The sequence below is a fragment of the Lutra lutra genome, chromosome 8 (genome assembly GCF_902655055.1).
Source record: "Lutra lutra chromosome 8, mLutLut1.2, whole genome shotgun sequence".
Lineage (NCBI taxonomy): Eukaryota > Metazoa > Chordata > Mammalia > Carnivora > Mustelidae > Lutra > Lutra lutra.
This window is the reverse complement of record NC_062285.1, coordinates 37,446,207-37,469,931: the sequence shown is the minus strand read 5'-3', so window position 1 is coordinate 37,469,931 and position 23,725 is coordinate 37,446,207. Positions and strand designations below refer to the sequence as shown.

Here is a 23,725-nt window from a genome sequence, read left to right as displayed (position 1 = left end):
CTCAGGTCATGATCCCAGGGTCCTGGGATTGAACCCCGCATCAGGCTCTCTGCTCAGTGGGGAGCCTGCTTCCTCCTCTCTCTCTCTCTCTGCCTGCCTCCCTGCCTACTTGTGATCTCTGTCTGTCAAATAAATAAATAAAATCTTAAAAAAATTTTTTTTAAAAAGCAGAGTGAACAATTTTTTTTTTAAGATTTTATTTATTTATTTGAGAGAGAGACAGTGAGAGAGAGCATGAGCGAGGAGAAGGTCAGAGGGAGAAGCAGACTCCCCATGGAGCTGGGAGCCCGATGTGGGACTCGATCCTGGAACCCCAGGATCATGACCTGAGCCGAAGACAGTCGTCCAACCAACTGAGCCACCCAGGTGTCCCCAGAGTGAACAATTTTTGAAGTGATAAAGGACATAACTATGAATCCTGCAAGTTTTAAAAAGATATAAGAATATTTTGCCAGTACGTATGAAATTTAGACTAAGTGAGCAAATGCAAAAAAAAAAAAAAAAAAAAGAATTTAGCAAGACTCGCTACATGTGAAAAAGAAAACCTGAAAAATTGAGTCAGTAATAAAATTTTTCCTACAAATTTCAATCCTGAAGAGTTAACAATGGTGACTTTTTAATAGACATAATAAGGACAAATAATTTCAGTCTTACAGAAACAATTCCAGAAAATTAAAAAGAGGAAATAATTAATCACAAACATACTTTATAAGATTAACATAACTTTGTATCAAAATTTGACAAGGTTAGTACAGGAAAAGAAAAGTTTAGGCCTGTCTCAGCCGTGAACAAAAATGCAAAAATTCCTAAACAAAATATTGCCAATTTAAAGTTAGTGTATGAAAAAGAGAAGAGTAAGTATGAAGACATTTTAGGCCTGTTCCAGGAGTCAAGATTGGTGTCTTTAGAAAATTAACTACCATAATCTGCCACATTAAAAGATGTTAGGGAAAAGTCATATGATCATCTTAAGAAATATAGAAACGTTAATTTTTTTAACTAACTAGCAATAGAAGGATTTTTCTTTTTTCTTCATTTGTTCTTTTTAAGTTTTTATTTGGAGGTGTATAGGTGGCTCAGTTAGTTAAGCGTCTGCCTTCAGCCCATGTCATGATCTCAGGGTTCTGGGATTGAGCCCCATAGTGGGCTGAGACATTGGATGTCCCTATGGGGAAAATGAGATTGGTTCAACACCATACACAAAAAAGCAATTCCAGTTAGTTTAAAGACTAGATGTCAGACACAATATTTAACACTCTCAGATAACTTGTCAGTCAGGTATTGTACAGTAACCGCAAACTAACACAAGTTGTGATGGTTAATTTTATGTGTCAACTTGCTTGGGCCACGAGGTGCCCCGATAATTTGGTCAAACAAACTGTTATTTTTTTGAGGGTGTTTTGGATGAGATTAACATTTAAATCAATACACTTGACTAATTCAGATTACCCTCTGTAATGTGAGTCCTGTTCTATTCAAGTTTTCCAGTCAGTTGATTCCCCTCCCCTGACGAGGAGTAAATCCTGCCTGATTGTGTTTGAACTGGGATGTTGGCTTTTGCCTGCTTTTGGACCCTAATTGCAACACTGAGTCTTGAGTCTTGAGTCTGTCAGTCTTTGGACCAGAACTTCACAGTTGCCTGCTTCTCTTGGGTCTCAAGCTTGCCCATTCAGTTTGGAGATCTTGGCATTTGTCAGGTTCCATAATCATATGAGCCAGTTAATTTTAAAATATATATATGTATGTTTTCTAATATGTATTATACATTACATTTTGTGTATAATTTATTATAAAATATACATTTTAATATATAATATATACAGTGTACTTTATATATTGATGTAATTGCTATGGTATATTAATATAACTAATTATATTAATTTAACAATATGTTTAGTTATTGGTTAGGTTTCTCCAGAGAAACAAAACTAATAGTATATGTATTGAATACAGTATGTGTGTATATGTATATGTTTGCATATGCATGCCTATACAGGCGTATCTAGGAGACCTTGTCAGTTTGGTTCCAGACCACTACAATAAAGCATATAAGGTGATAAAGTGAATCAAATGAATTTTTTGGTTTCCCAGTGTGTATTTATATAAAAGTTATGTTTACACTGTATTGTAGTGTGTTAGGTGTGCAATAGCATTATGTCTAAAAAAATAATGTACATGCCTTAATTAAAAAATACTTTATTGCTTAAAAATGCTAACTAGCATCCACACTTTCAGCAAGCTGTAATATTTTTGCTGTTGGAGGTTCTTACCTCAGTGTTGATGGCTGTGACTGATCTGGGTGGTGGTTGCTGAAGGTGGGGGTAGCTCTAGCAATTTCTCTATTTTCATTTTTTGGGGTTTTTTTTTGTCAAGTATTTAGGACCTTTAGTAAGATTTGTTTGCTGTTTGTTGACTTTTTTGAAAAAGAAAATCAAATTGTTAACTTTTTATTACAAATAGAAATGAGGCTTTTAAAAATCTCATCTTGGGGTACCTGGGTGGCTCAGTTGTTAGGCATCTGCCTTCGGCTCAGGTTGTGATCCTGGGGTCCTGGGATCGAGTCCCACATCGGGCTCCCCGCCCTGTGGGAAGCCTGCTTTTCCCTCTCCAGTCCCCCTGCTTGTGTTCCCTCTCTCACTGTGTCTCTCTCTGTCAAATAAATAAATAAAATCTTTAAAAAAACATAAAAAAGGGGCGCCTGGGTGGCTCAGTGGGTTAGGCCGCTGCCTTTGGCTCGGGTCATGATCCCAGGTCCTGGGTTCGAGCCCCACATTGGGCTTTCTGCTCAGCAGGGAGCCTGCTTCCTCCTCTCTCTCTGCCTGACTCTCTGCTTACTTGTGATTTCTCTCTGTCAAATAGATGAATAGAATCTTTTTAAAAAAAAAAAAACAAAAAAAACCATAAAAAATAATAAAAATAAAAATCTCATCTTGCCCAGATATGAAACAACTTAAAAACCCTTGCAAGTGTATTAGGCTTTTTTTTTTTTAAAAACATACTTGTCCTTACTAAAAAGGGATGTTTTTATGCAAAAACAATTAAAACCCCATGCTCTATAAATAATGCAGATAGTTCTAGTTATTTTGTTGATGGGCAAAAAACACGCACTTAAGAGCTTCAGCTCCAGGTTTTTTTTAATTTCTTATTCCTGGAATATCAAACTCATTTCTTCTTATTGGATGACTGAACCAGATGATGGTAGAGAATTGATAAACCAGTATTTACTTAGCCCTGCCCTAGTCAGAAGTTGGGGGATTGGGGCAGATGAATTCTTTGCTGGTGGATCAGCTGCTTTTATCTCTTTGCCACTTTGTTGTTTGGGGTTTCCTTGGCACTCGTGTCAGTAATTGAAGTTGTGGAAGTACCCGTGTTGAGGTGGCCGCTTACCTTGGGTCTCATCTCCTTGATTTTCCTTATTTTCTTTATTGCTGTCTTCTCTATGTTGTCTCTGGTAAGGAGGCCCCTGCAGAATTGTTGTCTGTGAGCCTGATACATATTCTCTCTCACTGGTCTACCTTGTGCTCCTGAATTCTGGTTGTCAGCACCTTCCAGCACTGCTCCCTGCCCAAGCGGATTGGAAGACTGTGGTTGATGCCCCCATGGTTTCCACATATAGTAAGATGGGAGTTGTTGCCTGCAGAAGGTCTGCAACTGTTGGGTCTGGCCTTGAAAGCGTATCTAATCCCTCATTCTTTTCCCCACTCTCACTATTTTGGCAATTCTGCTAGTAATTGCAGGGAGGACCCATGTGCCATGGATAGTGCCTATAATGGTTATGATCTGCTGCATATTTACTGCTTTGTACTGGAGCTCCACCAGCACCTATACCATTTGCTACCTCCTTACCCTTTCCCCTTCAACAGCATCATATTCCACAGTCCCTCCATCCTCCTACACTATGAAGGTAGTTCTTGGAGTTACTCCTCTTTATGACAGTCAGGTGTACAAATACATCTTCCTTGGTTTATTCCTGTTGATGAGAGACCATATCCATATCTCACATTGGACCATTCTGCTCTTTCCCACATCTTCTTACACTTGCTGGCAGTGATGTGAGGCCTCCACCACCAACTGTGGGGTCAGGCTTGGTGTTAGCAGTGCTGGGACGGGGGCCGGGACTGGGTGACTGGAAGGTTTCCACTTCATTGCTCATGGTTGTAGTGATGGTGATGGGGCTGGTTTAGGCAGCTGCAGCTCCTCCTGGGGTATGATGGTAACTAGACCAGAGTTGGTGGGGCTGTTCCAGGCTTTTTGAGGTCTGCTCTCCATGCCCACTACCTATTGGAATTTCTTCAAATACAGAAACAGTGGAGGCACCTGGGTGGCTCAGTTGATTAAGCATCTGCCTTTGGCTCAGGTAATGATCCCAGGGTCCTTTGGTAAGCCCTGTGTCGGGCCCCCTGCTCAGTGGGGAATCTTCTCTTCACTCTCCCTCTGCCTCCCACCCCCGACTCATGCTTGCTTTCTCTCTCCGTCTATCCAATGAATAAATAAAATTTTAAAAAAGAAAACAATGAAATTTGCCACATCAACTTTTTCTTTCACAAACAGTTTCTCTGTAGCATATGATTCTCTGTGTTAGCATTGTAGTCACAGTAGAACTTCCTTCAGAGTTGGAGTCAATCTTCTCAAATCTGCTATTGCTTTGTCCAGTAAGTTTACATAATTTTCTAAATCCTTTGTTGTTGTTTCTACTGTCTTTATGGCATCTTCAGAGGGAGTAGATTCCATTTCAAGAAACTACTTTCTTTGCTCATCTAAAAGAAGCAACTCCTCATCTGTTCAAATTTTATCATGGGATTGCAACAATTAAGTCACGTCTTCCGGCTCCACTTCTAATTCTAGTTCTCTTGCTATTTCCACTACATCTGCAGTTCCCTCCTCCACTGAAGCCTTGAACCCCTCAAAGTCATCCAGGAGGATTGGAACCAACTTCTTCCAAACTCCTGTTCAGGTTGATATTTTTACCTCTTCCCATGAATCACAAGTGTTCTTACCAGCATCTAGAATGGTGGACTTTTTTTCCAGAAGGTTTTCAATTTACTTGGCCCAGATCCATCAGAGGAATCCCTATGACAGCTGTAGCCTTCCTGAAATGTATTTCTTTAGTAATAAGACTTAAAATCTGAAATGACTTCTTGCTCCATGGGCTACAGAATGAATGTTGCTTTAGGCATGAAAACAATAATAATCTCATTGTACGTCTCCATCAGAACTCTTCCAGTGTCAGTGAGCAATTATATTTTGAAAGGAATTTTTTTTTTCTAAGCAGTAGGTCTCAGCAGTGGACTTAAAATATTTAGTAGACTATGTTGTAAACAAATGTGCTGTTACCTAGACTTTGCTCTTCCATTTATAGAATACAGGCAAAGTAGACTTAGCATGATTCTTAAGGGCCTTAGGATTTTTAGGGTGGTAAATGAGCATTGGCCTCAACTTAAAGTCATTAGCTGTGTTAGCCCCTAACAAGAGAATCAGCCTATATTTTTAAGACAAGCATTGACTTCTCCACTCTAAGATGTCTTCTTCTTCCAGTAGAAAGCTGTTTCATCTACATTGAACATCTGTTGTTTAGTGTAGCCACCTTCATTAATGATCTTAGCTAGATCTCCTGGATAACTTGCTATAGTTGCTACATCAGCAGTTACTGCTTCATCTTGTACTTTTAGGTTATGGAGATAATTCTTCCCTCAAACCACGTGAACCAACCTCTGACAACTTCAGATTTCTCTTCTGCAGCTTCCTCACCTCTCTTAGCCTTCACAGAATTGAAGAGAGTTTGGCCTTGCTCTGGATTAGGCTTTGCCTTAAGGAATGTTACAGTTGGTTTGGTATTTCCATAGAATGGAGGGTTAGTAAAACTTTCTCCATATAAGTAATAAGGTTGTTTCTCACTTTCTTATTGTTTGTGTGTTCACTGAAATAGCATTTGTAATTTCCTTTAAGAACTTTTCCTTTGCAGGGGCACCTGGGTGGCTCAGTGGGTAAAGCCTCTGCCTTTGGCTCAGATCATGATCTCAGGGTCCTAGGATCGAGCCCCACATCGGGCTCTCTGCTCAGCAAGGAGCCTGCTTTTCCCCCTTCTTTCTCTGCCTGCCTCTCTCTGCCTACTTGTGATCATTGTCTGTCAAATAAATAAATAAAATTAAAAAAAAAAAAGAACTTTTCCTTTGCATTCACAATTTGGCTGTTTGGTACAAGAGGTCTGGCTTTCAGGTATCTCAGCTTTGGACCTGTCTTCCTCACTAGGCTTAATCATTTCTAGCTTTTGATTTAAAGTGAGAGATATGTGATTCTTTCTTTCACTTGAACATTTAGATACCATTGTAGCGTTATTAATTGACCTAATTTCAGTATTGTTATATCTCAGGAATAGAGAGGCCCAAGGAGAGAGAGAGTGACAGGGGTTGGTGGAGAAAGCATAGCACACACAACATTCGGCAAATAAGTTTGCTGTCTTATATGGATGCAGTTTGTGGTGCCCCAAAAAGAATTAGAGTAGTAACATCAAAAATAATTGATCATGTATCACTATAACAAATATAATAATAATAATGAAAAGGTTAGAAACATTGGGAGAATTAACATTGTAACAGACATGAAGTGAGCAAATGCTTTTGGAAATATGGAAACAGACTTGCTTGCCATGGGTTGCCACAAAACTTCAATTTGTAAAAAATATAAGGGCTGTGAAGTACAATAAAACAAGGTATGTCTGCACACACACATACATATTGTATTCAGAATATATCCTATTGCTTTTCTTTCTCTGGAGAACCCTAACACACCTATAATAATCATTTATTTCTTCATCACATAGATTGGAGGGTTAGTATAGTTGGCCTTGCTTTAGTTGTTGACTGGGGTGGCTATGCCCTCATGATTCTTTCTAGAACCCAACTGAGAGGGAGTAGCTACTCAGAATGTTGCTTTTTTGGCAGTGGTGGAAATGTAGCCTAACCACATGTATTATGAACTTCAGCTTGTTTCTGAATTGCTAACATCCCAATGCTCAAAGCAAGTCACATAGCCAAGCCAAAATCAAGGATCAGAGAAGTATTTTCTGCCCATTATTATGCTATGAGAAGGATGTGGATGAATACTAATACCATAGAGGAATGAATAATTGGGACCACTAATCCAGTCTATTCCTGAAGGCAGTACAAAAGTAGAAAATATCATACGACCCTGAGGATAGGAAGGATTTCTTAAACAGGATATAAAAGTCACAAATCTTAAAGGCTTAATAAATTTGCTTATATTAATGTAAGATATTTGGGGGCACCTGGGTGGCTCAGTTGGTTAAACATCTGACTCTTGATCTCAACTCAGGTCTTGATCTCAAGGTCATGAGTTCAAGCCCCACATTGGGCTCTATGCTGGGCATGGAGCCTACTATTAAAAAAAAAAAAGATATTTTTGATCATACAAAGATATCATAATCAAAGGAACAGTTAAGGTACACGCTGGCAGAAGAAGTTTGATAAGCGTTTAATTGATGAAATGTTGGTCTCTAGAATATATGTTTATGGGTATGTTTAAAATTCCTTCAAAATCAACAAGAATAAGAGAAGCCAGTGGAGGTGGGAAGCAAAGATTTCAGCTTCAAGGAAAAGCAGCACAAATGGTCCCTAAACAAATAAAACATGTTTAGTCTTAACTGATGATTATTGAAGTGATAAAGAACTTGATAAAATATGTATTAAGAAATTTATAAAGAGGAAATCAGATTATTGTTTTCTGAACCCATATCTGATCAATGTTACTGCTAAAAGTGTCTCTTCATTTGATATAAGCCTCTTCATTTGATACAACATGAAGTACACAACTTTATTTGTGAAGTACTGTTGTTAAAAAGACAAGGCATATCTCAATCTAATGAAGACTTTAGATATAACTGTCATTTTATAGGAAGCATGAAGATAAGAGGAGCAGTGTAAATAGCACCATTAAAAAAAATAACCCACTGAATCCAAAATGTGGGACATTGTATTGGACACATGACTCAAATTTGTTTATTTCTCAATTCAGTTCTTTTCCATTGATCTCTTTTTCTATCCTTATGCCAACACTACCTTGAAGTTTTATACTTAAGTTTTGAAGTCAAGAAGTATGAAATTTTCAACTTTATTATTTTCTTTCAAGATAACTTTTCTTATTCTGGCTCCCTCATTTTAATATCAATTTTAGGATTAGCTTGTCAATTTCTGCAAAAAAAGACAGCTAGCATCTTTATATGGATTACATCGAATCTGTGGATCACTCTGGGGTGTTTAGTCAACGTAAAGACCTAAGATCTGTGAACATGATATTTTGCTATTTATTTAAATTTTCTTTAATTTCTTTCAATAATCCTATAATTTTCAGTATATGTATTGTGCATTTTAAGTGAAATTTATACCTAGCTATTTCCTTCTTTTTGATGCTATTTTAAGTATAATTGTTTTAAATTTCATTTTTGAATGTTTATTGCTTGTGTATGGATAGACAGTTGATTTTGTATATGAATCTTATATTCTGCAACCTTTGTATACTTATTGATTTTATATATATAAATATATATATATATATATTTATATATATATTTAGTAGATTCTTGGTGTTTGTCACTATATAAGTCCATGTCATTTTCAACCAGAGAAAGTTTTGTCTTCCTTCTCAGTGTGGGTGCCTTTTAATTTTTTGTGTATTCTAATTTTGCTGGCTATCACTTCTAGTACAGTATTAAATAGACATGGTGAGAAAGGACATTCTAGTCTTGTTCTTGGTGCTGGTCCTAGAAGGAAAGCATTCTGTCTTTCATTGTTAAAATTTATATTAGCTGTGAGGTTTTCATAAATGCCCTTCATCAGGTAGAGAAAGTTTTTCTTTTTCTCTATCTTCTTGACTGTTTCTATCATGAAAAGTTGTTGGAAATTGTTAAATGCTCTTCTACATCTACTTAGATGATCATGTAGGTTTTTTGGCTTGTATTCTACTGATATGGTTTATTACATTTAATTTTATATGTTAAAACAAACTTGAATTCTTAGGATAAATCTCAATTTGTATATCTTCCTAGGTTTGATTTTCTTTTCTTTTTTCCCTCTGTATTCAGAAGGAATATTCCTGTGTAATTTCCTCTTTTTTTTTTCTTTTTATATTTTTCTGGCTTTGTTGTCAGGGTTTCTGCATCATAATCCCTGTTTGCCATGATTCCCATTTCTCTTGCTTTTTGGCATAAGTTGTGCAAAGTTCATCTTTTGTACATTTCTTCCCCCAAATCTGGAATCAGCTGTGTTTTTAAGGAGCCTGTTCAATTTAGTGGGAAACTATAATCTGGGTGTTGTAGTGCTTAAAGTTGTTGGCTCTCACTGCTTTTAACTCCTAGGTAGTACGTATGTAGGTGTGTTTTTTCCTTTTGGTTCTGGAATATATAAAGTGTAGGCCCCTTTTTATGTACATGAAAAAACATAAAGTTGGATGAAATAAGGAAGTCAGAAGATTCAATTATAAAATGTTCATAAACTGATAGAATGAACCAGTGATTTATTTTGGAATATATATGTCAAAAACAAAAACAAAGAAATGGAAGGGATTAAGTAACAAATTTAGAATGGTTGGGGCGCCTGGGTGGCTCAGTGGGTTAAGCCGCTGCCTTCGGCTCAGGTCATGATCTCAGAGTCCTGGGATCGAGCCCCGCATCGGGCTCTCTGCTCGGCAGGGAGCCTGTTTCCTCCTCTCTCTCTGCCTGCCTCTCTGCCTGCTTGTGACCTCTCTGTCAAATAAATAAATAAAATCTTTAAAAAAAAAAAAAAAAGAATGGTGATGAACTATCATGGGGGACTTTTGGGCATACAGTTGCATAGATGCACCTACAAAGCTTGTGGATAGTGAGTATATAGATGTGTGTATTGTTCTTGGTTCTGGAATATATGTGTATTCCTTCTTTATATACATATATTTCACATTGGTTATTTATGAAACTTAAAGGTATTTATGCACAAAGCATTGTGAAATTATCTTTCCTATTATTTGTAAGTAGTCTTTAGATAATTTGTGTTCTTGGGTGCCTGGGTGGCTCGGTTGAGCGTCCGGCTCTTGGTTTCGGCTCAGGTCGTGATCTCAGGGTTGTGTGATCAAGCTCTGTGTCAGGCTCCATGCTCTGTAGGGAGTCTGCTAGAGATTCTGTCTCTCACTCTTCTCTCTCCCTTTGCCCTCCCCTCTTTTCCCTTCTCTCTAAAAATTTATAAATAATTCTTAAAAAAATAATTTACGACCTTTTGCCGACTGGACCAAAAGTGCCTTCTTACTGTGGCTATTAAAGTTCTTACTTTTTATAATGCGGAGTTAGTGGAATACCCATATTGATAAGAATGAATTATGACCATTACACTGTATTTGTATTTGTATTTATATTTATTCAGTTGCATTTATATTGTAGATCTAAACGTGAAATAAGTTAGAGAAAGACAAATACTGTATGATCTTATTTCTATATGGAATCTAAAACAAAACAAAAGATACAGACTCATAGAAAAAGAGATGAGTCTTGTTACGAGAGGTAGGGGTTGGGTCAAATAGGACTTGGAAAAAGGTGGTCAAAAAGTACAAACTTCCAGTTAGAAGATAAGTAGTAAGGATGTAATGTACACAGCATGAGGACTGTAACTAACAGTGCTCTATGATATATAGGAATGTTATTAAGAGAGCAGATCCTAATAAGATTTGCCATGAAAAGGAGGAAGTCGGTTTTTTCTTTATTCTTTTTATTGTATTTATATGACAAGATGGATGTTAGCTGATCATATTGTGGCAATCATTTCACAATATATGTAAATCCAACCATTATGCTGTACATCTTAAAATTACACAGTGATGTATGTCAGTTATTTCTCAGTAAAACTGGAAAAAGGCTTTTTTAAAATTGTTTTTATCAAAAGTGCCTTCAATAAATTTTTCTAATTTCATACAGTAGAATTCTATACAGTTAAGAGAATTACAGAACTATAATTATTATACCCAATAATATGGATAGATCTCTGAGTGAAGAAAATCTGTACTTAAAATTATATAATACATAATTCCATCTGTACAAAATTAAATAGGCAAAACTAATGTAATGCTAGAATAAAGGTTAGTCTTAATCTAGGAAGAGGTTTTGAGATGTGTTTCTGGGGGACTGTTAATGTTTTGTTTATTGGTCTGTGTTCTCATTACATAGGTGTGTTCAACTTAAAGAAAATTTTTCAAGTTGCACATTTATCATTTGTGTATTTTTCTGTATTTATGTTGTATTTCCATAAAGCATCTACCAAAAATTTTAGATGCATAAGCGTATATATAAAATGAGCTTCCTTTTTGTATAGAAAAAGGAGGAATAAGTTGTTTGTAATACATCTAAGTTATATAAGAAACTGATACCATAACTTACTTGGGGTAGTGAAAGACAATTGGGAGGGAGATTTTTTTATTTGTTTAAGGTGAGTTCATAAAAGATAGAAATATCCCACACTTTATTAGAGCTTCTATAAATGGTGCCGTCCATTACTGATTTTGTGTTATAAGATTTGTGTTATAAGAACATATTATATGTCATTATATCATTTCAGTTCAGTTTTAAATAATATTTTAAATGAATTAAACTTATTAAAATGGGATCATCCTTATTTGCAGTTTTCAAAGGGTGGATAATGATACATGATAACATAAAGCTTGTAAATATATAAATACATATCCAAGGAGAGCTGCATGATGATATATATTCTCACAGCAGTGTTCTCACAGCTGTTAACTGAGAACACTAACTTGATCACTTCTGAAAAGATACACAAAGTAAGATGATTCAGGTGCCAAAACACTAAATGTATCTGTTTATTATCAGTGTTGAGCAGCTGTTACCAATCAATATGGAAAGTTTGGTTAGGTCTGAGGCAGTAACATCCTGGGGTCTGTTAACAACTCTGATTTGTTATATTGCAGTTTTGTCTCTAAACTGTTCTCAGTTTTAGTATCATACAAATTGATTTTATATAGAAGTCAGTGAATGGCAAGTCCCCCACCCATCCCTTCCTCTGAAAAGCCTTGCCGTCACTAAAATTATTTCTTGGCAAGCGGCAGACTGACATAAACTCTTGTGATTGGTGCAGTTGGCTGGCTGATTACTTGGTTTAGGTTGGTTTTGTTATTAACACATTTTTGCCAACATATATTTTGCCTCGGAATTAAAATATACATGTTTATTTAAGTAATTCTGATTTGGATGCCACCCAGAGTGAGTGGAAATGACTGATGAAGTATATACTGTGTTCTCTTAGTTCCTTATGTTGTAGAGTTCTGTCTTTTCTCCCTCAGGAGTTTTTTCAAGTCTTGTTAAAGCATTCTCTCTCCTCTCTTTGTGGTCATGTATTTTTCTTCCTCTTTCCTGCCTTCCTTGAGAAAACTCTACTTCAGAGCAAGAAGCTATCTGATTGAATTCCAGCTCTTTTCTCCAAAAGAAATTATTTTTAATGGTGTAAACAGAAAAATCTTTGGATGAATAAAAATCACTTATTTTGTTTATACTGAGTGTTATTAGCCAAGTTTATGTCTTTTATTTCTTATAATCCTTCAAGAGAAATTTATTATGATTTTGTTCCTTATATTTTTATCTGTGTTATATTGTGAATTCCATGGAAATTTGTGGGCCTTTTCCAATAAATTCTAATTATGGCAAATTTGACTTCTTGAACTGATACAGTTGTGTTTATCAAAAAGAAAATGAAGTTCTTTTCGGCGTAACTTGCGAAGAATTAGAGTGGAGGAGAGACCAGAGATGCATTTCTTTATTTGGCATATGGTCTGGATATATATGTTTGAACCAGCAGCAGTACAGGGTTTTTGCTATATGTGTGTGTTTTTAATCTTGTGGACCTGGAAATTGCCCGTTACTTAGCTCCTCTGTCTTTAATTGATCAAAATGCTCAGTTTTTCTCTTTCCCATACTTATCACAGGTGGAGGAATTACTGATGGCCATGGAGAAGGTGAAGCAGGAACTGGAGTCCATGAAAGCCAAGCTGTCCTCTACTCAACAGTCTCTGGCAGAAAAGGAAACTCATTTGACCAATCTTCGTGCAGAAAGAAGGAAACACTTAGAGGAAGTTCTGGAGATGAAGTAAGTGTTTATAATCTTATTTTTCAGGCATGTGCTTAGTAGAAAACCTTTTTCTCATTGCTTTCATCATTGGGCCCAATTTATTACCGCTAACACATCAGCTTAATTTTAATGCAGACCTGTATTTCTCACTCCCTAGAACAAATTTGAAACAAATTCTGGTCAAATAGAATTATTTTTGCCTCCTCACTGAATTTTAAAGTCCTCTAGAGAGAGAAAGAGCGTGTGTATAGGTGTGTGTGTATAACCATATCCAGTCGCATCTCTGAAATTTCTAAAATCTTCTGGAAAGTTTAGCCATATTGCTGAGCTTCCTGAGGAACATGACTGTTGGTCCTGAGGTCGTGTGATAGCCAGGCACTTTTTAAAAACATTTTTTATTATAAATACTTCCAAAGGTATGCAGAAGTAGAGAGAATAATATAATGAGTCCCTACATAAATATCCTCCATGTTTTCCCCCGTCATTTTCCTACTAGTCCCACATCTTGTGGCTTCCTGAGATAATTTGTTGTGAGGTATGTGCATGTCTGCTAGTCCATAACAGATGCTCCTTTTTCTTCATCGTGGCACCATGCCCAACCCTCACCCCTACAGAATTGCCCTGCTTCCAGGTTTTATAAAGACAGATTTATCCTGGGACAGCTCAGCAACCTTCTTTACCTCAGCAGTTATCTACATTTTTGTTGTCCTTTCTTCTGTTTCAGAAAAGATGCTCTCTCTCCATCATAAGGCTAGTTTCTGATCTCTTTCACAGGTTTTAAGCACAGGTCCCCTTCTCTGCAGTCTTCATTTGTTAGTCTTCTCTCACATAATCTGTGCTCATTAGTTTCTTCTTCTCTGCATAAAACTGAGTCTTTTTGACCTACAATAAATAGACTTCTCAGCTCAGCAAGTACTTTGGGTTAATATCACCTCTTCTTTTCTGCTGCTTGGAACTATCAATAAATGTTGAGTACCCAAATTACAGAGCAGACGAGCATCTTGCCAGGAGAGTTTTCATGACACATGTGGTATCCTGACAGCAGCCTAAGAGTTGAGAAAGCAGTTGTTGGGGTGTCACCTGCATGTAGGATAGGTTATTAGGCCACAGTGTAAGGTTAAGAGATTCTAATCTTTCAGAAAAGCATTACAGGTGATCTACTTTTAGAAGTGATGAGTACTTGAAGCCACAAATAAATTTGTATGCTGGGAGAATAGGGGGAGGTTAGTGTTCTGAGTATCATCAAGAGGATAAAGTTTGTTAATATGCTGCAGTTAGTGTAAGACAAGTTTTTAGTCACTGGTGGTTGAAACTGAAAGCTTGGTATTTTGGAGATGGAGTAGTAGAGGTAACTTGAATAATAAAGCATGAAATTATTTGAATGGAAGAGGTCTGGGAACCATTCCTAAAACATGGTAGGGGATAGAGTTGAAAAGCAAATTAGATCACAGCCTAAAGGATTTAAGAAGATGGAAGAAGGATGGATATAATGTTGTGGAAAACAGTGTCTCATGATGTTCTGAAACAGAAATAAGCCTCCCTAAAGTAACAGTAGGGTAGTGTTGTTTTTTTTTGCTCCATGCACTAGTATCTTTTTACCTGTCAGATCTTTCCTAGTAAGTACAGATACCTGCTTATAGCAAAATTGTGGTGTATTGGTATGGGAATTTTCTTTTATCATTAGGACTTTGAAAAGATATGAAAAAAGTTTTAAAGGAATGCTTGACTTCAAGTCATGAAAAGGGAGTGGGTGTGTAATTTTTTTTTCTTTTTCGGTACCACAGTGCTATACTCTGTTGTGGACTTCCCTTTCCAAACCAGGTCTGAGATTACATTTCTGAAAACTATTATGATTAGCAAAACTATTTTGGGTAACATCAAGCACTCACACAATAAGGCATGGGATAAACGATTAAAGTATGTAGAGATATTTTTAAGTAGTCCCGAAATTTAGTAAAACAACATTAAATGAAAGTTCTAGAAATAAAGTGCCAAAACCTGGCCCTGATGGACGACCTATCTCTTAAATCGCCTTTTTCAGTTGCCCAGAGTATATTCTGTGGCATCATGATGCTCTTAGATTTTTCATGTTTGTGTCATGCAGATTTACCAACATAAGGGTTTTATTGTTGTTGTTGTTTTATGTTTTGGTCTATGGTTTATTTTTTTTATTATGTTCAGTTAGCCAACATATAGTACATCATTAGTTTTTGATGTAGTATTCTCAGCATAAAGTTTTAAAAGTAGTCCTTGCTTTAATTTCGACTTAAATTTCCCCTTGTCTTTCAGTTTCATATCTTAGTAAAATAGTGGTCGAATACTTTCCTCTTAATAAGTTATCTCAGCACTTTAGACATAGTCCTCTATCCACATAGTCTGTTGGGAGTGTGGTGGTTTTTTAACTGGCCGGCTCTGTTTTCACTGCCCTGTAGGCCTACCAAGTCTAAGAAGCAGCTAGTATTCTGTTCTTTCCTCTTAGAACAGTGAATTGAATTCCCTATTTTTTTTTTAATGTAGATTTCCAATGTATGGCCTACAAATACAAAACCTTCCTAAAGCCTCAGTTGACAACTGTAACCTAAGTGTAATTATATACAAAACTCTATGAATGACATATTATGGGTTCTAATACAGCGAGCTTTTGATTCCTTTTCGCTATGAAGCTGAGCAAGAGATAGGCCTTCTTCTATATTTTGGACTCTTTTCTATATGTTGAGCAAGTTCTTCTAATCACCTGTCCTCGCTTGGGGGTATCTCATTTCCTATAACTTTGCTCCGAATTTACTTCATTCTTTTGTTAGTTTATAAGGAGTTTACTCCCTCCAGCTAGTTCTACATGATCTCTGTCTCTATTTATTCACTGCAACTAGTAAGAACATACTTCATGGAATGAAAGAGCCTGAATCTGAGCTTACCAGTTCTATGACTTAAGCAAGTTCTTTAACCTCTCTCTGCCTCAGTCTGCTCATTTTTAGAATAGCGATAATAATTGTTCCTGCTTCATAGAATTTTCATGACATTTTTTCATTGTTTCATGGCAGGACCCACCATATTTTAAATGTTCACATTGCTTAATTATGGATAATTGAATAAGTAAACGGAGTTGTTCACTATAACCCGAGAACTTGAAATGTAGAAGAAACATGAGAGGAATGGCAGTGTGCAAGAGACTAAGACACGTATATGTGTGAGTCAGAATCTAGAATAAGAAAAGTCTCTCCTGAGAAAAAGGCAGAGCTGACCTGTATATCTAAAAATACAGAAAAATTTTTTAAAGATTTTGTTTATTTATTTGGCACACAGAGAGAGAGAGAGAGAGAGCACAAATAGGCAGAGGGGCAGGCAGAGGGAGAGGGAGAAGCAGGCTCTCCACTGAGCAGGGAGCCCAATGTGGGGCTCGATCCCAGAACCCCGGAATCATGACCTCAGCCAAAGGCAGTTGCTTAACCGACTGAGCCACCCAGGCACCTCTAAAAATATAGAAATTTTTTTTAGCAAAGCACAGGAATAGTCTAGTTTTCTGCAGTAAACCTCACCATGTCAGACCAAAAGGAATGACCTAATCATTCTTCTCTAACCCTAGCATTTATGATTGTAATTTCTGAGCATCTTTTACAAACAAATGGTGGCCCTGAGTTTGAAGACATGTGAAACTGCTCACTTAGTAGCCTGCTAGTGAGCCAGTAGGAACATTTGTGTTAGTTCACCAGCCTTGAAGGAACATTTTTATTGGCAGATCCCCTGTTGGTTCTTCTTTTCCTTATGCTATGGTTTTGTTAGCCTTTATTTTTTTTATTCCACTTTTATATTAGTCTCTTTCCCTAGGAAAGAGAGGATGAATTGGAGAAGGGGACAAAATAATAAAATAACAATTATAATAACTGTAATAAATTTTAAGCATCAGCTCAGGTCATGAGTTTGAGTAGTACAATTTCTAGATGAGAGCTGGTTCATTCTCCACTGACTTGCATTCACATTCCTGCTGCCGTCTCACCCAGTGTTGGCACTATGAATAAAAAGACTCATTTTTCATGTTTAATAAAAATTTTTATGAAACTATGAATTTGACTACCCTGAGAACAGGTTTGTTTGGGAGAAGTGGTAGAAGAGCCCTTTTGTTTCTTTGAGATTCCAGAGCCATTTGATAAGTAGCATTCCATTAGTAAAGTTGGCAGAGAAATTCAAACCTCTGTAGGCTAAATTATATACTCTTGAGATGCCTTTGGCTGAAGAAAGCTCTTAACTTCGCACAACAGAAAGTAAATTTTCATATGTACCTAGGAAGAGTCCTATAATACAATGTAAATTCTGACATTTTAGTATCTTTTAAGAGAAAGGAATAGAATATGTTTAGAATTAAGAAAGTTATTGAAAATGCTTATTTGAAAAAGTTCAGACTATTTGGGGATAGTATAGGTTAGGTGTCAATCTATTACACCTTGAATAATTAAAATGAGTCTGTATTTTTTTTTTAAGATTTTATTTATTTATTTGACAGAGACATAGAGAGGGAATACAAACAGGGGGAGTGGGAGAGAGAGAAGCAGGCTTCCTGCCGAGCAGGGAGCCCAATGCAGGGCTTGATCCCAGGATCCTGGGTTCATGACCTGAGCTGAAGGCAGACTCTTAATGACTGAGCCAACCAGCGCCCCAAGTCTGTATTTTTTTTAAAGATGTTATTTATCTGAGAGAGAGAAAACAAGAGAGAGCGATAGAGAGAGAGAGACCATGAATGGGGAGAGGGGCAAAAAGAGAAGGGAAGGCAGGCTCCCCCCTAAGCAGCAGCCCCCTCCAAATGCTGGGATGGATCACAGAGTACTGGGATCACAACCCAAGCCGAAGGCAGACCCTTAACAGACCGAGCCACCATGTGCTTGAGAGTTTGTATTTTAAATTATTTTATCTTCTGATATCCTGTATTTCATTTTCAAATTTATTATAATGTTGCTTACATTAAAGAAAAGAAATCCCAATTGGGCATTTATGACAGCCTTCTAAATTAACCACAAAATTGAAAAGTCATGCAAATGTATCATAGCAACAGTTATACCCTAGTAACAAATTGAAGTGTTTTCTAAGTAACATTAGAACATGTATACTTTGTGTAAAGCCACATTTATTTATACGTCTATCACATACCTTTATTGGAGGCAGTAGACATATGATAAAGGACTTGTAGTGAAGCTGGAAGCATTTTTCACATTGACTTGAAATACTGAAGTTTAAATATTCTGTAGGAAATCACATAAATTAATATAAAAATTTCCTATACTTGAAAAAGAAAACAAAGTATGCTGAATAGCATAACTATAAACAAGAGACAGAGCTGGGACTGGTCCTTGATAAAATGATAAAGTAGAGTTTGTGTCTATAATCAACTATCCCTTGGGACTTTGGGTCTTTCTCTCTGGTCTTAATTCCTTAATTCTGCCCCCTTTTTTTCTACCCTTATCTCCAGCTCACTTATGTATCCACCTTATAAGATGTGTAATCTTAACTGTTCTTTGCATCTTTCCTCATCAGGCTAATAGTTTACTTGAGGCTCTTAGTTATTATAGAACAGTAGAAGAAATTACTTTGTTAATATAATAATTGTTAGAATTTTCTACCTCTTTTTGCTCCTAAACTTTGACCATGATGCTCAGCTTTTCACAAGATAGGCATGTGTATTATAAATGTTTTTCTCAAATCTTTTTATTTTCTTGTGACCTGAATTGGGATGAATTACCAATAACCCCAAATAGTCCATGCCTTTCTCTTCCCTAAACCTTAATCCATCTTTTAGCCATTTAAAGCCACATATAACTTCCAAAAAGAAGAAACCATATCTTAAAAAAAAAAAAAAAAAATCATGCTTCTTAATCATCTTTTCATGTAAAGAGCCTCAAAAGGCTGGAATAATCTCTAAGTAACAAAGCATTGAGCTTTTTAGATAAAGACCCCCAAAGTACCTTTCTTTTTCATCCTTTACAGTACTTTCTCTGCCCCATCAATATATATGGTTTGTGTGTAAGAATGTCCTTGTGTGTGCAAGGATGAAATTAAGAATATAAGTCAACTTCTTTCTCCCAAAGGAGAAAGGAGTATGATTTATTATCCTACTTCTTTTCATTTTCTCCTCTGCTGGAAGTGTGGGGTCAATCATGGTCCCTTCTGTTAAATATAAATGCATCAGTTAAAGGACTAACTGTTGCAGGTAGGTAAGCCTTAACCTAATTGCAATACCCATTTTGAGAAAATCTGTTGCGTAATATACCAGTATGAAAACTTTTTTGGTTTGAGAGTTAAAAACAAAAGGTCCTTTCATGACCTTTCTTTACTGTGCCCTCAGAAGGTGCTTTACAGAAGGTACCTACCTAGGTAATTACTCATTCTGTAAATTGGGTAAAACTTCTGTTGGGCTTTGCATGTAGATGGTAGTAATCCATCCATTTAATCGTAAGTTTTTCCTATCAGAAGATCTAGTTATGAGTATTATAAACATCAAAGATCTCCCTGCAACAAAGAGTGTGTTTACATTTAAGCCAGTTTGCTTATATATAAAACAGGTATAATAATATTTAGACCCCCCTCATGCTGTTGTTGTGAGGATTAAATCAGGTAAAGTTACGGAAACATTTTAAAATTAGTGAAGCTGAATATTTGCAAAGCAAGATATTCAGAATTGAAGATCCAGTCCTTTTTCCTAACTTCTTTTTTCCTAACTTTCCTAACTTCTTAGGTCTGCAGTTTTCTTGTTCTGAAATGAAAGGGTTTCTTAAATCTCTAAGATCCCTATCATTTAACAGTTATATGTATAGTTCTTTAAGTGACCGTTTGAAGTCCCTTGATTCTATAGTTGTAAATGCTTTGAGTAAATCTGGGAAGTAACTTACATGTAAACAGTATACTAAAAAGAGGTTGGGGGTTAGATGTCCATGAATTCTTAACCTAGAACTAGGCTGCATATTCTTTGGATGAGACTACCCAGGGTTTACCAGAGATTAACTACTACAGGGATGAAAGTGGAATTGTGATACTGAAGGTAGAGAAGGGCTGGGGAATTTGGAGTTCTAATCCAGTCCAGAGTGGCAAAATGCTTGTTAAAACGTCTGGCATCTTGCTGAAGTAACAGGAAGCGGGGGGGGGGGGGGGGGGGGGTTGTTTGTTTGTTTTGTTTTTTTATTAATTATTATTAACATATAATGTATTATTTGCTCTAGGAGTACGGGTTTGTGAATCGTCAGGCTTACATACTGCACAGCACTCACCATATCACATACCCTTCCTAATGTCCATAACCCAACCACCCTCTCCACACCCCCCTACCCCCAGCAACCCTGTTTGCTTTGTAAGATTAAGAGTCTCTTATGGTTTGTCTCAAAAATAGGGAACATGAACTCTAATAAAGCCTACTGTAGACCCAGACCAACAAAACTTAAAGTTCTAAGACAGTCTGTAGGGAAGATTGAATTTGGAAGATGAATCTTACCAAGATAGAGAGGTTTGGGAAATAGCCTACGCTTTTAGCAGATTAGCCTAACAAAGGATAAATATAAGCCTACAAAAGTACAATGAAGTCACCTGTTAACTAAATTACCTACTAGAATAAAAAGTATTGCCCTTCAGAGGAACATAACAGAATCCAGAGTCTTCAAAGTATATCAACTACAGTATTCTATATTGGGTTTTAAAGTTTGCCAGACATGCAAAGAAACAATAACATATACCCATAATGAAGAAAAACATGCAGTAGAAATCGGCTCCAAGAAGTCCTATGTATCATATTTAGCAGAAAAAGACTTTAAAGTCACCTTATAAATATGACTCAGGGACTTAAAGGAAAATGATGATATAGGAAATCTTAGCCAACTAAGGAAACTATTAAGAAATGGAAATTTGGGGGCGCCTGGGTGGCTCAGTGGGTTAAGCCACTGCCTTTGCCTCAGGTCATGATCTCGGAGTCCTGGGATCGAGCCCCGCATCGGGCTCTCTGCTCTCTCGGGGAGCCTGCTTCCTCCTCTCTCTCTGCCTGCCTCTCTGCCTGCTTGTGATCTCTCTGTCAAATTAAAAAAAAAAAAAAAAAAAGAAATGGAAATTTGGAAACTGAAATTTTAATGAAAAGCTCACTGAATTGTTGTAATAACAGATTAGAGCTATCAAAAGAAAGAGTCTATAAATTTTAAATGAAATCAGTAGATATCCAGTTTGAAGAGCAGGGAGAATGAGGGGTATTACAAAATGAATGGAGCCTTCGTGATATGTTGGGTAATGGCAAATAGTAGACTAATATACAGGTAACTAGGACACAAAACGATTAAAAGGGTAAGACAGGAGCAGAAAAAAATTTTTTAAATAATAACTGAAATATTTCTCTAATTTGAATACATAGATTTAAATACATAGATTAAATACATAGATTTAAAGAGGTCTATAGGAAATTTAATTTTTTTATAAACATAAAATTGCTCTTAAAATAACTTAAACAAAACGAAACACATGTATTTACAGACCCAGAAACTTCATGAAATCTGGTAGGATAAATATAAAGAAAACCACATCTGTTGACATTGTAATTCAATTGCTGGAAACAAAACATGGGGAGAAAAACAAAAGCAACAAGAGGAAAAAAGACACTACATAAAAGGAAAATATGGTAACTGAGTTCTTACCAAAAACATTGAAAATCAGAAGAAAATGGAACTTCTTTTAAAGTACTGGGGAAAAAATTGTTAGACTAGAATTCTATGGCCAAATAAAAGAGTATTAAAAAACTAAGGTTAAATATGGACATTTTCAGTTAAACATGAAAAGGCTTCGTTTCTAGAAAAACCGCTCTATAAAAAATGTGAATGGATGTTCTTCTAGCTGAGAGGAAATGAAACCAGATGGGAGCATGAATTTATAGGAGAGAATAAAGAACATCAGACCTGGCAAATTAGTTGGCGTATATAGAAGACTTGTTTTTTTCTTCACATAGTCTCCTTAAAAGACAACTGACTATTTGAAGCAAAAATAACAGCATTGTTTGGTGGAGTTTAAAATGTATATAAAAGTGAATATGCCAAAACTAGCACAAGAGGTGGGGGTGTAGCTCTATATTGTGTTAAGGTTGTTACCTTTGTGAAATAGAAAATAGGAAGAATCAGGAAGTTTTATAATTTCTAATCTTAACAGACTGTGGTAAGTTAACGATGCATATTGTTAGCTATAGAGCAACTTCAAAAAGTTAATCAGAAAAACAAAAATAGAAAACAACCCCCCCCCAAAATCCAGTAGAGGAAATAAAACATAATACTAAAAATTATTTCATTTAATCAGAAAAAAAAGGACAGGAAAAGGAATAATAGAGGAACAAAGAATGGAAGGGATAAATGGATGACAGATAGAAATTCAGCATATCAGTACTTAAATCAAAATCTAAAACACTCCAGTTAAAGGACAGAGATTATCAGAATGGATTTTTGAAAGAAGCAATGTTGTCTATAACACACAGACTGTAATAAACACAAATACATTTAAATTAATGAATGGAAAAAGATGGTCTTTGTAAACAGTAATCATAAGAAACCTGGTATGGCTATAGTAGTATCAGATGAACGAGACTTCCAAAGAATCTTTCTGAATTAAGGATGTATCATAATGATAGAGGAGATAATTCATCAGAAAGATATAACAGTTCTTTGTAATGTAGGTACCCAAAAACAGAGTTTCAAAATTCCTGAAGGGCAAACTGGAAGAACTAAAGGGGAAAACAGACAAATCAATAGTCATCAGTCATCACTGAAGATTTATAACCCCTGTTTCTCAGGATTTGATAGAATAAGTGACAAAAAACAAGCAATAAAAATATAGAATATTTAAGACTATCAACTTGACCTATTTGATATTTATAGAATAGTACACCTGAAACCGAAGGATTATATATATTGTTTTCTGAATATGTCTGGAATGTTCACCAGTGTAGACCATATGTTGGGCCATAAAAATAAATCTTAACTTCACAAGACTAAATATGTCGGAATTGTTCTCTGACCACAGTGAAATTGTTAGAAGTTATTAAGATATCTGGAAAAGCCCCCAAATGTTTAGAAATTAAATAATACAGTTTTAAATACCATGGCTTAGAGAAGTCATAAGGAATATGAGAAGTCATTTTGAACTGAATGAAAATGTTAAATTTGGTGTTATACATTCAACTAGTGCTTATACCTTTGAATGTCTGTATTGGAAAAGAAGAAAGCTTAAATTCAGTTATCTGAATTCTACACTATGAAACTAGAAAAAGAAAAAGCAAAGTAAACCAAAGTAAATAGAAAGAAGGAAAAAATAAAGAGCAAAAATCAAGGAAATAGAAAACAGCAGGGAAAATTCACAAAGTCAACCATGGTTTGTCAGAGAATTAATAAAATTGATCAGCCCCCTAGCAAGACTGACCCAAGGAAGAAGGAAGACATGTGAACTAACATTTTTGGAATGAAAGAGGGGAACTAACACTCAAGATTTCTAAGGGCATCTGAAAAGATAGTAAGAATATTTTGAATAAGTTTATACTAATAAATTTGATAATTTAGATATAATCGATAAATTCCTTTAAAAATACAGTTCATTAAAACTGGCTCAAAATCAGG

At 36.0% G+C, this 23,725-nt stretch overlaps 1 protein-coding gene and 1 pseudogene across 9 annotated transcripts in view; one reads left to right on the top strand and one right to left on the bottom strand.

The window, feature by feature from the left end:
- Positions 1-23,725, top strand: part of ERC1 (ELKS/RAB6-interacting/CAST family member 1) — a 559,355-nt gene that overhangs the window by 280,393 nt on the left and 255,237 nt on the right. For all 9 annotated transcript variants that reach the window (XM_047740148.1, XM_047740147.1, XM_047740146.1 and 6 more), the window contains one exon: positions 12,973-13,133. In XM_047740148.1, coding sequence (XP_047596104.1) covers positions 12,973-13,133 — 161 coding nt within the window. The remainder of the gene's footprint in view (positions 1-12,972; positions 13,134-23,725) is intronic.
- Positions 3,173-4,269, bottom strand: LOC125106272 (Y-box-binding protein 1-like; annotated as a pseudogene).